This window comes from Vulpes lagopus, chromosome 1 (assembly GCF_018345385.1).
Source record: "Vulpes lagopus strain Blue_001 chromosome 1, ASM1834538v1, whole genome shotgun sequence".
Taxonomy (NCBI): domain Eukaryota; kingdom Metazoa; phylum Chordata; class Mammalia; order Carnivora; family Canidae; genus Vulpes; species Vulpes lagopus.
In genome coordinates, this window is record NC_054824.1 from 154401830 (window position 1) to 154418327 (window position 16498).

General features: G+C 36.3%; 1 protein-coding gene across 2 annotated transcripts in view; it reads right to left on the minus strand.

Moving 5' to 3' along the window:
• Positions 1 to 16498, minus strand: part of FMN2 (formin 2) — a 369098-nt gene that overhangs the window by 199946 nt on the left and 152654 nt on the right. For both annotated transcript variants that reach the window (XM_041773384.1, XM_041773378.1), the window contains one exon: positions 5319 to 5406. In XM_041773384.1, the coding sequence (XP_041629318.1) occupies positions 5319 to 5406 (88 nt within the window). The remainder of the gene's footprint in view (positions 1 to 5318; positions 5407 to 16498) is intronic.

A 16498-nucleotide genomic window follows, 5' to 3' on the forward strand; every position in this document is an offset into this window, starting at 1 on the left:
TATTTAAGGATTTATTTATTTATTTGAGAGAGAGAGAGAGAGAGAGTGCACAGGAAGGGCAAAGGGGCAGGGAGAGAAAATCTCAAGTTGATTCTGTGTGGGTGCAGAGTGCAACACAGGGCTTGATCTCACAACCCTGACATCAAGATCTGAGCTGAGGGTAGCCTGGGTGGGTCAGCGGTTTAGCGCTGCCTTCAGCCCAGGGTGTGATCCTGGAGACCCGGGATTGAGTCCCACGTCAGGCTCCAGGGATGTATGGGGCCTGCTTCTCTCTCTGTGTCTGTGTCTCTCTCTCTCTCTCTCTCTCTCTCTCTCTCTCTCTCTCTGTGTCTCTCATGAATAAATAAATAAAATCCTATAAAAAAAAAAAAAAGACCTAAGCTGAAACCAAGAGTCAGATGCTTAACCAATTGTACTACACAGGTGCCCCTGGAATTTCTGATTTAAACCTAAAAGAATGTCATTGTCCTTGTAAGGTATCCTACCTGCATTTTTTTATTTAAAGTGTTTGAAAAAAAGCAGTTAATAGGCTTAGAGACCAAAGAAGAAAAATATCCATGATTTTATTGACCAGGGAGTTAACAAAATTATCATATTTGATGTCAAGATACATGATCTCGACAAATCATGATGAAAAAGGATAGAAATTTCAACAAGGACATATATTAGTATTTGTTGCCCATGGGCTCACAATGCCAGGTGGCTTTAGACAGGACAGACATTAAAAGGAAGAAAGGAAAAAAGGAACAAGAACCATTAATACTTTGGGCTGGACAATTCTAGAAGGTTAAAAAAACTTATTTCTATGGGTGAGATCATTAAATACATCTTGGGTTTCCTTTGCTACAGTATCTTTAATCTATTATAAAACATGCATACTGAGGGAATGTAATAGTGTATATGAGCCAGTTAAAGCTTCAACTTAGAAGCAGTCATCCCTACCTCAGAGATGGTGGGCCAGCACTCTGTAAGAAAAGCCATACTTCAGAGGTAGTTATTTCAAGTCTAGATCAGTAACTGAGGCTTGCTAACTAATAATTCTAACAGCTCAATTAGGTATTTAATGGTGACACTAAAAAGATACAAGACACACAGGCTACTTAAATCTCTTAGGGATGCTCCACCCATTTTCACAGACAGAGCAGGAAAATTTAGTGGAGTTCTATCACCTGGATCTTTAAGGATGCTGTTGGAGGTTTGGAGACCGGTCTCTAACTGGTCCTGGGTCTAGCTACTGGCTAAGTTAGATTTCTAGTTGCCAGCTGCAGACTGTAAGGGTAACAGCTTCCTGCCTATGTGATGTGTTTGCATCAATCTGGAACAAACCTTTTGGACATGAGTACCAAAAGGACAGAGCACTAGACAACCTCAGGTTTACAAAGCAGGCTTTTCAAACGGTTTAGTTCCCTGGCCAATAAATAGTTGTTTTATAAACGAAATATAAAGGAAGCTATAAATACATAAATATATAATGGAGAATCATGTCAGAAATTTATCTCCATTTGATCTGATAGGAGAGTTACCCTACTCCTGATGTGCCTGCAAAATTTCCACTTTGCACTGACTGCCCAAGTGATATTAGTCATAGCAACCCCCTCCACTCACAAAATTATCACAGTTCAATATTCTACCTAGTACTGAGACTGTGTGACATAAAACTGAGCCTCATGAAATTTCAAACTGCTCTGCAGCTACTATTTTCTACCAGAATGAGCCTGAAGCTGTGACTACCACACTGACTTCTGAAATACGGATGGAATGCTGTACAGAAACTTTCCTCTCTTTCCACACAACTCAATTAGAGAGCTACAGGATACTCTCATAGTGACAATAATAGGCTAGATGATTGGAATTAATCCTCCCATTGAGAGCAATTTAAAATCATGGATAAGAAATATTTATCAGGGATCCCTGGGTGGCGCAGCGGTTTGGCGCCTGCCTTTGGCCCAGGGCGCGATCCTGGAGACCCGGGATCGAATCCCACATCGGGCTCCCGGTGCATGGAGCCTGCTTCTCCCTCTGCCTGTGTCTCTGCCTCTCTCTCTCTGTGACTATCATAAATAAATAAAAATTTTAAAAAAAAAGAAATATTTATCAATTATCTTAAAAGCATCAAAAAGCAGGCAAGATAGGAATTACCATGCTAATCAAGAGAGAATGCAGAAAAACAAGCCAGTTCAGAAACTGCTTTAGCCCTATCCCAACAAATCTTAACTTACTATTGACAGCCAGATGCAGCCAAAGGCCAAATATTAAAACACAGGGCCCACCCAAAGTAGAGATTCTAGACCTACATACGTGACAATAAACTGGAACTCAAAGTGCTATGTACCCAGGGAAAAAAAACTCAGGCATTACTCCAGGGGATCCTTAGAGCTCAATTTAAGGAGATCCTAAAGCCATAATGACCCTACACTCTAGCACACTAGGTAAGTCATTTCTAAAAAGCACCTTCATCCTAGACTCCAAATTATTCTAAAGGATTGGAATGTTTTGTTTTCTAGAGGTGGCACACCACAATCTCACCATTCCCATTGGAAAACCGCTATAATTTACAGGATAGTTTAGAAGGTACCAGACACATTTACACTGTATTAGAGCAGCTCACGTCTTCACCATAACCTTCACATGCACACATGGGCACACGCACATGCACACAGTTAATTATTTGGGACTGCTTCACTTGTATTGTTAGTAAACTTAGGTAAGAAACTGATCCTTTCTCCCTCTCTACCCTTTGACTCTGTGTGACACTGAGGACTCTACATGTGCTATTGTAGAAAATACCTTTGAGTCTGGAGCAGGGTGTGGTGTTCACTGGATATGGTGGGAAGACCACGATTAGACTTTTGGCACCTCTCATCCAAACCTTCTACACTGATGACTCTAATGTGGCACTTTAAAAATAGAAACATTACAGAGTAAACTCAACTCTAAACTTTTCCAGAGTTTTGGTAAGGGAAAAGAGAAAAAGAGAAAAAAAAAAACTATTCTTGTTATACAAGGTTACATAGATTTTGTTTCAAGATACTGAGGCTGCTTGTAGAAAAAGCATAATCTTGAAGCAGCAGCTGATATGAATGAAAAGAACAGGACCAGAGAGTGAAGTGGGCTGAGCCCAAGTTTAGTCTGTTCCACTAACCTGCTTTGTGACCTTGAAAAAGAAACCTGATGACCAAAAAGGTCTTGTTTGCTCTTCTACAAGATGACACTGAGGTCTAGATAAATTCTGTGGCTGCTTTTACAACCAAAATCAATGATGTTTATGCTTCTGTGGATTTCTCAGTGGAGGCATATCCTGATAGAAGTCAAATTTATTCTAGAGGCCACAAGTGATTCACACATGTAAATCATGGTTCCAGACAACATACTGAGACAGAACAGGACTTTGTTCACTGAGAGGCACACTACTTGCTTCTTCAGACTTTAATTTTAAGACGGTTGTTTTTTAGAAAACCGTGTACAGGGTTTCAAAGTGACTCAAGCAACCACTTCATATCCTAATAGGATAAAGTTTATGCATAATTCTGTGTGACCCTTCAACTACTGACGTTCATGCCATGTTATTGTTAGCGTTGCATGTTAAGCTAGCAAATTTTCAATGAACTCTCACTGGCTTTACCACAGACACAGATGTTAGGCGGACTCCTTTGTTCATAAGGTTCTCATTATTAACTCAACCCGGGTTGAATATTTGACTGAAGGAAAGGACCATATCATTATTTTCAGATTTCATTCTATGACTTAACTGGACTACATCTGCCAGCTTTAGAAACGCCAAGTACTTCTTGGCGCCAGCCTTGGCGTCCTGTTCTATGACTACTACCCCCAATGCTTCAGTTTGAGGAAGTCTCCTCACCATCAAAACAGTTTAATAAAAACTTAAATTATGATTAAGAGTTACTCATCAATTGACAAAGCATCCCAGGCTTGTGCTATTTATGAATTATTCCACACAATATTTTAAGGCTAACAAATAGAATCCACATTCATACAGGGGTAAGCTAGAAAGCCAGTTAAATGTTTTCATGATTTATAAAGTCTGTGTTATACTTGAAACCACATTTCTTTAATAGGTAAACTGGCATTCCATTGGATAATTCAATCTGCTTTAAATCTATTCTAAGGCTATGGGGGCAGCTTATGGGACAATCTGAATATAAATTTAATTCCTCTATTCACCTTTGGACAATATCTCTCAGCACAAATGTGATAGGAAGATACAGTATAGGAATGCCTGTTAATGAGAGGATGGATTTCAAGTATTTAAAATATTGACATTAAAGCCACTTAGAAAATGTTAAAGTCTCCCTAACTCTAAACATAGGAGAATATTTTATAAGCCTTGTTAAAAATATAAATTAAAACAACAACATAAAAGAAATAACACCAGGCCATGATATTACTGCTTCCATATGTCTGGATCACCAACAGTATCAGTGGGCAAGAATCATTTGAAACTATCTTTGATGCTTATTTAAAAAAAATAATTCAATCCCTCCATGCATAGAAAAGCCCAGGAGTTTACATATAGTCACACCAAATAACTGAAAGAAGAGGAACAGTTTTCTACCCTAAAAAGCTATACACGATAAATTTGTTTTTGTGATTCTTTCAGCATCTCATCGTATCTCGGAAAAGGAAGACTAAGAGAAAATGCCTCCTTACTTGTCCAATGCTTACAGACATCTGAAACAAATGATCATTCAGCCTCTTAAGCACATCTGAGTTTTCATTTAATTACTACACATAGCAATCCAGTCTACTAGTCAACATCTCTAATCATAAAAACATTCTTAAAATAATAACAATCAAAACAAGCATCCATGTAACTCCTACATTGGTTGAAGCCAATCTGTTAGAACATTTATGTTAGCTCATCAAACACTTGAGATTGAAATCTCAACATATTTATCTCTCCAGTACACTATCTTCAGGTATTTTCAATGGCTGAGACATACTCCACTATCATTCCTGTTATCAGTCACTCTGAGCAGGACATCCAGATGTAAATACCCTCAGATATTATCTAATTAGCTACAAAGCACAGTGGGACTAGTATTTCTGATGAATTAAAAATTAAGTATTTATTAATGCAGACTATGTCGCCTGGGAATTAGGCTTTTAGCAAAATACAGAAACAACATAAAAGACACATTACTAGTAACTCCTCCAGAAACAATCATGATAGAAAGTTTGGTAACACTTATAGGAAACATACTAATCTCAAAAGCTCTAAAATAACTTTACCACCAAACAGCACATCCTTCAGCCCAAATTTGGGTATTCAAAACCTGAATTTTTATTTTTATACTTACCATGTTGTATATCTTTCATATCTAAATGAAGGCTAGACATTAATATTCCAACTGCTTGTGATCTTTTGTTGCTTAATAACTTGACCACCTGCTCAAAGAAAGGAAAAGGGGGAAATGTCAATTTGAACTCCAATGATATGCTCGATAACATGTTCTTTTTAATCCTAAATGAAGAACATACAACTTAAGGTCTTTACTTAAAGTATTCAAAACTGATCTAAAAAGAACTTTTGTGTTTTACGTCTTACATCTTCAAAATCTACCATCTTCATGCCATCAGCCTCAATAGCATGCCCTTTACCAGTCTTTTAAGAGACTGATCTGTCATTGAGTAAAATTTCTAATAGCTTAGGGTATTAGTTTGGTCTCTGTGAAACAATAAACACAGTTTCGATAATTTGCAGCCTGAATTTTTAAAAGTATTCAACAAGTGAATAGTAAAGTCTACACACAGAGAATCTGTTAGAACAGATCTGTGTGAGCACAAAACAGAAAACGTGCTTTGATTCTGGTCCTTCAGAAAACTCACTCTTTTACTGGCAGTCCCTCTCATTCTGCATTTGGCCATGTTTTGTGGGGAACTTTCCAACTAATTAATAGAGGAATACAAGCAGCAAATCCAAACGGCTATGTCTGCTCAATCTCAAATCTGGCTTTCCAGAGAGTCCTAACGAGTCAGTCAATCCACATACCCCACAAGAAGTTTTCCTAAAACAGAGGTAGGCATGCTGCTATGGACATACACATTTAAACTATCTTCTCCAGATACTAACACACCACTGATAAATCCTGCTTATGAAACCATTATCCCAGGTCCTGAAGGGCAGCAATTTCTATTTAACTCTCATGGTTTTGTTATAAGTCTGCTTAGAAAAAAACACTAGAGGAAAAGGAAAAAAAGGTTATGGTCAGATTACCAGAAGTGACAGCTGCCCTAACAGTTATCACATTTGATGACCTTGTCTTTCTTTTTCGTTTAACTTGGACCAATCAGTAAACTAATAAAATAATCATGCCCAGCTGTCATAAAGTCACAGAGTAAAACAATATTCTTAATAGCAATAACAGCATTCCTGGTTCCCCAGAAGGGATGGGGGTGGAGAAAAAAACGAAACACTTTCAGAAGGACCAACCACAAAAACCTCCACACTCATTTATGCAAGCTTCTTGTAGAAAGGAGTAATACCCCACAAGAGACAGTGCTTCCTCAAAAGAATATGTATGTATATATACACACATATATATGTAAATTATGATTCTTCATTTGCTCTTTAAACATTTTATTAAATTTCAGATAAAATATTAGCTTAGAACTTGAATATGAATCCAGTCATACACCAAGTATTTCTATCAACAGTGTTATCTTCTTCAGAAGTGAACAGAAATTTAATACCAGAAAAACAAAAGGCATGTATCCTGTCCTAAAAAAAAACACTTTCTAAATTCAGATAAATACAATCTGGGTCCCATCTATGATACTGACAAAACTAAATGTATTTGAATCCATATATCAATTAACCTTTCTGCAGTGGTGACAAGCTAATCACATCTTTATAGAAACTCTTTATTTCACAGCTCCTGGCAGCCTTTCTCAAGCCTTTCAAGGTGAATTATTCTGACTTCACCTTAAATATTGGCAATCTTCAGAGTTCTATTCTCAGCACCTTATTCTGTTCACTTTATGACCTATCATTTCTCCTCTATAGATATACATGCCAGCACTTATAAATTCATTCTTGTAACTGTATCTTCAACTCTACAGTATCCTACTTTCCTAACAGGCATCTGCACAACTCCATTTGACATGTCTAAAACCAAACTCATCATCAAGTCCACTCCAAAACCTATCCATCTTCTCTTTTTATTCCATATGTTGAGATAATGGCACCACCGTTTTCCATCCACCTACTAAACTTAGAAATCTAGAAATCAATCTAGATTCTTACCTCTACTTCAGCTGTACATTCTGCCCTATTAGTCTTGTCAATTATAATTCCTCTATATTTTTAGAACCCACTCTTCCTCTTCAATTCTATTATCAGCATCTATTTATATGTTTTATCTTACATAGATCAATATAAAAAATTTCTAACAAGCCTCCCAAATTTAGTGCAGTAGCTCTCAAAGTGTGCTCCCTGGATCAGCAGGCATGATCATCACCTAGGAACTTAATTAAAAATGCAAAATAATGGGCCCTATCACAAACTGACTAGCCAGAAAATATGGGCTTCAGATTTTCCTCAATCTGCACTTCAAAAGGCCTTTTAAGTGACTCTAGGATCACTGATGATTCTCATTGCTTCCTGTCCACTTTCCAAACTGATTTCCAAGTACCATCTCTGAGAGTTCTGATATTTGCATATCCTTCCTTGTTCTTTAAACCTGAGTGGCTCATGTTTACAAGTTAGTCTTTTAAAAGGTCATACAGACCTCCAGTCCATGAGCATAGAATATCTTTCCATTTGTTTGTGTCATCTTCAATTTCTTTCATCAATTTTTTATAGTTTTCAGAGTATAGATTGGAAGAATTAATATTGCTAAAATGTCCATACTACCCAAAGAAATCTACAGATTCAATGCAATCTCTATCAAACACCAATAGAATTTTTCACAGAACTACAACAAATAATCCTAAAATTAGTATGGAATTACAAAAGAAACTGAGTAGTCAAAGCAATCTTGAAAAAAGAAGAATAAAACTGGAGGTATCACAATCCCAGATTTCAAGAGATACTACAAAGCTATAATAATCAAAAAAGTATAGCACAAAAAAAACAGACATATAGATCAATGTAACAGAACAGAAAACCCAGAAATAAACCCACAATTATGTAGGTCAATTAGCATACAACAAAGGAGACAGGATATACAATGAAAAGGACAGTCTTTTTAATAAATGGTGCTGGGAAAAGTGGACAGCTACATGAAAAAGAATGAAACTAGACAACTTTCTTATTCTATACACAAAAACAAACTCAAAGTAGATTAAAGACCTACACGTGAGATCTGAAACCATAAAACTCCTAGAACAACAACATAGGCAGTAATCTCTTTGACATGGGCCTTAGTAACATTTTTCTAGATATGTCTCCTCAGGCAAAAGAAACAAAAGCAAAAATAAATCATTGGAACTACACCAAAATAAAACGCTTTTGTATATCAACAAAATGTAACATTACATTAAATGTAAAAATGTACCTTTTGTATATCAAAAAAAGGTAACCTACTGAATGGAAGAAGATATTGGCAAAAAGATCTATCCAACAATATATAAAGAACTTATATAACTCAACACTAATAAAAATAATAACTATTATTATTTATAACAATAATCCAATTAGGAAATGAGCAGAGAACTTGAATAGACATTTTTCCAAAGAAGACATAACAGATGGCCAAGAGACCTATGAAAAGATGCTCAACATTACTAACCATTAAAGAAATGCAAATCAAAACCATAATGAGATATGATCTCACATCAGTCAGAGTAGCTAGTATCAAAAATACAAGAAATAACAAGTACCTGTGAGGATATGAAGAAAAAGGAACACTTGTGCACTATTGGTAGGAATGAAAATTGGTGCAACCACTGTGGAAAACAGTACTGAGGTTCCTCAAAAAATTAAAAATAGAAATACTATATGATCTAGTAATTCCTTTACTGGGTATTTACCCAAAGGAAATGTAAACACCAATTTGAAAAGACATATGCACCCCAATGTTTACTGCAGCATTATTTACAATAGCCAAGATATGGAAGAAAGCCAAATACACTGGAATATTACTCAGCAATAAGAAAAGAATGAAATATTGCCATTGACAACATAATTGGTCCTATAGGTTATTATGCTAAGTGAATAAGTCAGACAAGACAAAGACAAATGCCATATAATCTCACATATATATGTGGAATCTAAAAAAGAAAACACTTGAACAAACAGATAGCAACAACAACGAAAAAAAAAACAGAAATAGACCCATAAACACAGAGAACAAACTATTAGTTGTCAGAGGGGAAGAAGGTAGGAGGATGGGCAAAATGGGGGAAGAGTGGGAGAGATAGACTTCCCATTAGAAAATGAATAAAATCATGGGATTAAAAGTATAGCATAGAGAATATAGCCAATGATACTATAATAGTGATGTATGAGGAGAGATGGTGGTTATAATTGCGGCAAGCATAGCATAACATATAAAAATGTTGAATCATTATGTTGTACACCTGAAATTAATGTAACACTATGTGTCAACTATACTTCAATTTTAAAAAATGTTTAAATGTCTCATAGACTGTTCACTTGCTTTTTCTGTTATAATTCAAATGAACTTATTACAAACTGTATTTTACATTTAAATGCCTAAGATTAAAGGTAGAAATAATAAGCTATCATCATATTCTAGAAGGCAGAGGATAGATGTCTAAAAATATCAACTCTATAATTCTGTAGATTAACACTACCATAGTCACTATTTATCCTTTAAAAAAACACCTTGGATAACAAGAACCTGAAGCTATCAAACTAGAACATTCTTAGAATCCCAGTGACCACAGGTGCGATGGAGAGGAGAGAGTTGACTCTTAGAAGATGATCTCAGAAAACTTAGCTGAAAAATGGAAAATGCAGAATTAACAAATTTGAGATCTACAAAATTAGAACATATAACCAAAAAAAAAAAAGGATTATTTTGAAGTTATCTAAATTCACATATTAGATTCAGCTACTGTTCTTACTAAAATTTTTATCTTAGATTACCCAAAGAGGCAGGACTGTGTAGAGATTATGAACATGGACTCTGGAAAATAAAGCATTATTTCTCAAACTTTATTATGCACATGAATTATTTGGGATCTTTTTTAAATGCTGATTCTGATTCCTAGGTCTGGATACAGCTTTCTGGAAAAGCTACATCAACATCCTAAAGTCTCAGTTTCCTCATCTTAAAAAATAACAGCACCATTAATTTCAAAAAACTGTAGTGAATATTCAGCATAATGCACTTGACAGTCTTGGGAATACACTTAGCAAAAAGTGTACTCACTTGGACAGTAATAGCTATACAAAGTTTAAATAATTAGGGAAGCATTTTAAATGGCTTCTCAAAAATAAAATATCTGCCAACTTGTCATTACTCAGTTTAAGTCTATGAGAGAATTAATAATCTCTTCTTCCTCCAGATAATTTCCTAAGAAATCCAGACTTTTATTACTTCAAAATAGTTTTCCAGTGGTGGAAATGTGCAAATGACTTCTCCCTTAATTCTCTTCCTGGCATTGTACATGACCAATGGCATGTCTGCTGTGACCAGGTGCAATTTTAGGCCATAGAAAGAGAACAAAAGCATACACATGGCCCCAGTCAAACTTTTACAACCCTAATATAGTTAATATAATTAGATTGCATAACTAGAAATGTGTTTCAAATTAACATTAACTAGTGTGTATCGTGAATGATTATCATATCAAGGAGATATATCCTTGGTCTATTTCCACTGTCTGTACTATTAAAAAATTTCTTCATTAAATTATAAACTAAACCAGTACTAGAAAATTAAGAGTAGATGTATGATGGTAGGAGCAACAAAGATAACAAGGATGTGTTCACACATATTTCTGTAGATTGCTAAACAGTTTCTGTGTTATCTTGAACCCCCATAACTTGGCTGACTGTATGGAAATTTCTAATAATTGGAGTTGCAGGACAGCATACAGTAATTAAATAGGTACACCAAAAGCTTAAGGTTGAACACAACTTAAAACTAGAATTCTGAAAACTACTCATTTTCACTAAATAAAATTTTGTTTTATCTCAATTTTAACCACCTTTCTATGAAAATGCAGAGTGGAGGGATGCCTGGGTGGCTCAGCAGTTGAGCATCTGCCTTTGGCTCAGCTCATGATCCCCGGGGTCCTGGGATCCAGTCCTACATTAGGTTCTCCGCAGGGAGACTGCTTCTCCCTCTGCCTATGTCTCTGCCTCTTTCTGTGTCTCTCATGAATAAATAAATAAATAAATAAATACTCTTTTAAAAATGTACAGTAGAATGACAGAGACAAAACATAGTCTTCCCTTTACCTCTTCTTCTCACTGCTCACTCACTTACCCTTCTATCCTGGCAAAGCTAGACAGGGAGAGCATGAGTAAGTCTGACAGGACCATATCCTACATTGTTCAGGCTATGCTCCACAATGCATGTAGAGTGAGGGCAGGGAGCCAGCCAGCCCAGGGGAAGGGATACCTTTCCATAATTCTAACAAGACTCCTTGTGGGTTAGCTGCAACTCTGGTTCAAAATTCCAGCTCCATCACTGTCACATCCTTGGGCATCTTACTAAGTCACTTTGATATTTGTGTCCTGATCTGAAAAAGAGAGGGCATGCTTTATATGCAGGTTAATATGAGGATTACTGCAGATGTAAAGAAGTGCTGCCTACTCAAAATGCAGATCATAGGCTGCTGTCAAGTCCTCTGTGTTACCTGTCCAGTACGAAATTGAGAGCAAGAACTAGAAATTTTACAGCAATATGATGGGGTGATATTTTATATGTTGAATTTGGATTTGTGTATCTTTCTTGGGGTTTTTCTAATTTCATTTATGTGGTAATTCATTTATATTGTAGTTTACAAAAGTTTCAGAACATAATGGATTAGGGATTTAAAAACTGGTCCTCCACTACGACAGCTTGAGATGGGAGCACCTGGGCAAAGGACAGTACTGATGTGCCACAGATTGAATATTTGTGTTTCCAAAAATCTATGTTGAAGCCTTGTGTCCAACATTATGGTATTAGGATGTGGAGCCTCAGGATGGTAATTAAGAGTGGAACTCTTAAAAATGGGATTAATGCCCTAAACAAGAGGCCCCAAAGAGACCCTTCACCCTTCTCCCATGTGAAGGTATAACAAAAAGATGGCTATTAGGAAGAAGGCTCTAATCCAGATGGTGAATCTGCCAGTGCCTTCATTTTGGACTTCTCAACCTCTAGAACTGTGAAAAATAAATCTCTGTTGTTCATTAGCCACCAAGTCTATGACATTCTGTTATAGCAGCTTGAATGGACTAAGCCTGGGGAAGGAAGGCCAGAATGATAAGGATGACACTGACCCAAAATCTACTCATAATTCCCCGTACCTTTCCCTACAACCTCAGGGTAAATAAAGATAGCAGTAGGACTCTCAGAAGATGATTGATGAATTCTCTAGAGCAGTGCTGTCCAATACTGAACTAGTTCATATAGCTAGTCAGGCACTTGAAATAAGCAGACTTAAAAGAGTTGGTTTTGTTTTGTTTTGTTTTTTAATTATTTTGCCTGTCTCTTCATGCATTTTTTTAATGTGGCTACTAAAAAATGGAAAATTGTATATGTGGCTTGCATTATATTTCTACTGGGCAGCACGGATCAATAAGATCTAACAAATTCAGACAAATCACTAAACCATTTAGCTTGTACCTAGATTTCCTTTCTATTAAGTTCAAAAATAAAGGAAGCTAATGATGGCATGTGTCAAAGTTTTCTTGGCTGTTAAACAGGTCTCACTTCCAGGTCAGTTAAAACAAAAACAGAAACAAACAAAAAAACATGTCAGATTTGTTCCCTATTAGATAGTATAAGCAAAACAAGTCAAAAGTATACTTCGAGGGAATGACATGACACAAATGCCAGAATATGAGGCCCCTGAGTTAGTTAGGAAGATAATTCTCTCCACCACACAATACTACAGAGAACTGAAACATCATATATTGAAAATCATTTTAGACTGGATTTGAACTTTCCAATTAATCAAATGTGGTTCATACTACTTGTTGATTATAATCAACTAACCTAAATGAAGCTATTTATAGAAATTAAAATAATATGTTGTTTTTTACTGTTTACAGAAATTATAATCAATCTTTAAGTGTCAATTTCAGCATTGAAATAGTAGGAAATAATTATCCAGCGTAGTATCAGCTCTCACATACAACCATACTAACAGTTTCATAGACATATTTCCATACTTTCAATAGAACCTTTACTTTATTATATATCTTTTAAACAATGTCTTTCTGTGACAGAACAGATTCCTTCTGTAGACTGGTCCATCTGATCTGAGACTCTGAATGGAGTCTAATACTGGCTAGCTAGAAATCTTAGCTGAATACTCTGTTCTGTTCAGTAGTCAGCTCTCTCCCCTCATACATTTGCCTTGGCCCCTACATCTTTTATTTTTGTCCTTCTCAATTTTGTTACCCCTTCCACAATATCATTTTATCTTGTTTTTCTTCCTGCCTCAGGAAACAATATTTTGCAGGGTCTTTAGAGGGTTACTTCTCCAATTATTTCCTTGGATTCTCTCTCCACTTCCAACCACCTAAACTACAAGAACCTCAAGGCCCTTCTGCTGCCTTTTTTTAAACTGCTTTTCTCTCTACTCTAACAAGCACATGTATAGTCTTTAGAAGGGCCTCACATATTTATACTGTATGGATTACTCACAGTTCTGACTACAAGTCTATGTCTTCAATTTCCTCCTGGGCACTTCCACTTGTAGGCCCTCTCTCCTTCAACTCAAAATTGACCAAATACTAACATACTTAGTCAACAAAACTAATGACCTTTGCAGCAGGTCCCATGTTTAAGAACTTATACCACAAAGTCCTCTTGGTTATTTAGCAATAGAACTTCTGAGTTTTAGTGGTTATATGGCTGGCCAGCTAACACACCATTTTTCACAGCCTACTTGATACCTAGATATAGCCATGTGACCAAGAGAGACAACAGAATATAGAAAGCAATACAACACAGCCTCAAAAAGGAATCTCTTTGCTTTCTATTTCCTCTTTCCTTCTTGAATCCTGCTTAAAGGCAGAATTATGGAAATAAGCTATCTTCCGCCATAATATATCCTAGGGGCAGTGAAGCAACAAGAGAGCTTAGAAATCAATCCCTGGACAACCTGGTGGAATTGAGCCACTCTACCTCCCTGGACACTTACCTGCCCAGACATTTCCATAAAGAGGAAGATTAACTTTCCATCCTTTATAGGTTCCAGTAGATGCAGCCAAATGAATATTTTAACTAAGGCATCCACTAAGTATAGGCATTCTATTAGACACAGGGGCAAATGCACATAAGACCAAAAACAGGGAGGAATTCATCATCCTCTGTTCACCTATCTCTATTCCACAACCCCTGTATTTTACCCAGGAGCACCACCAGCCTGATATCGAGGTGGAGAACTTTGACCCATTTCTCTTCATTTCCATAACAAGTCACACATCAAAATCCACTGATGTTTCCTTTTCTTACCTTCCTCTCTTCAACTACCACCACCTTGTTACCAGTTCTTTCCCCCTACTCACACAGCATGGGAACTTTCTGCCTCTAGAACCACAGTCCTGCTCTCACAAAAGGCTGCTTTCACCGTGCCACTCCTCTTAACAGACATGTAGTGGCCTCTTATTTTTCTGTTCTATTTTCTACTATCAAAAGGACAAACTCAGACAACTCTCCAGAAAGGATGTTCAAGTGTCATTCCTCTAAGAGACTTTTTCTGAACCTCCTCCCATTTCTCATGCAAGTCTTATCTGGGCTGACTTAAGACCTTCTTCTTTAGTGTCATGAAACTGTACAGTCTCCTCTATAATATACACACCATAAAGTACTTGTTGGGGTAATTCTCACTATAATACCAGCACCTCCAGATAGAAGCTATCCTACCATGTGCTTCAGTTCCTCCAACAAAGATGAATATACCACAGGCATATATTCAGTACATGTCTGCTGAATGAGTGACCTTTGTCTAAACTACTCAGCTTACCCCAGAAGCATTTCCACTCCCATACCTTCAAAAAATAGTTTTCACCCTTAGCTATAGATCAGAATGATCTAAGTAGCTTCTTAAACAAAGGATCCTACTCTCTGCTTTGAAAAGTCATTTTTCTCTAGGATAAAGCTCTGGAATATACATTTTCTTAAACACTCCACAGCTAATGGTGATGCAGTTAAGAAAGTATTTAAATATTTGCTAATTTATGTGTGATTCCACAACTAAACTCAAGTCGAGAACTGAAAGCTAAAAAAAAGAACTGAAAAATAAGAACTTATGTAATTTGACAGTCATGTTAAGACATAGTAGAAAGCCAATATGAACTATATTTATTATGTAACTAAAACCATGTTTAAATGATTAATCAATCCACAATGGTGTTTGTTGTTAATTCAGAACTTTTAGTAAAGTATGTATTTTATCTAGTATTCCATGCGACATACATAATTAAGCTGATGCATCAAAGGCTTACACATTAAGTATCCAACAAACATATAACTTGAAGTTGCAGTTTCTTACTACAATCTATTGAAATCACACACTAAAGAAAGAAACCAAATAACTTGCTCATAGCCTAAATGCAGTCACAGCAAGGGTTTTGTTTCCTAATTCCCAGTCAGGGAGAGTGCACTGCTTTCTTCTGAAATGGTTTGGCAGGGCCTTGCTGGAAACTGATATTAGATTAGAGGGATAAATGGCCAGATCCAATAAGGCAAATCCTTTCTGAGTAGGGTAAGATAAGAAGAGTCAACTACAGAGATTAGGTAGAGGTAAATTCCAAAGCAGAATTATAGAATGTAAAAATTGCTGTTTCTCACACAGATATTAGAGCACAAGGCAGTATATCAAATGGTATGCAATGCACTCAAGGAGCAACAGATGCAAAAAGCATCCAAGAATACTCTAATGAGAAAGTAACAAGAGAATATGAGAAATATGAAACAGTAAAAACTAAAAAGCTTAAGGATAGGAGGAGATGCTGAGAGAGCATAATTGCCAGTCTTAGAATTCCCAACAATTTGAATTGTGTAGAGGTAAGAAATCTGTATTTCATTTCATGTCTTTGCTTAAATTAGCAGCTATGTAACTGTGAACGAGTTCTTTATCCAGTGGATCTCAACTTCCCTCTCTGTGGAATATAGTTAATAATCCACATGCAATATGCCAATAATTTAAGACAATCAAATATGCAACATGAAATAGTTTTAAAGTATAAAACATCTAGCAAATACAAGGTGTTGGTATTAATTTAACAATCCAGTAAGTAGCAGTTATATTTTATAATGTTGTAAAACCACTTGAGCTTATTCCAACAAACAAAAAAACAAGCAATAATAGAAAGTCATAAGGACTAAACTAAAGAAAGTTTGGC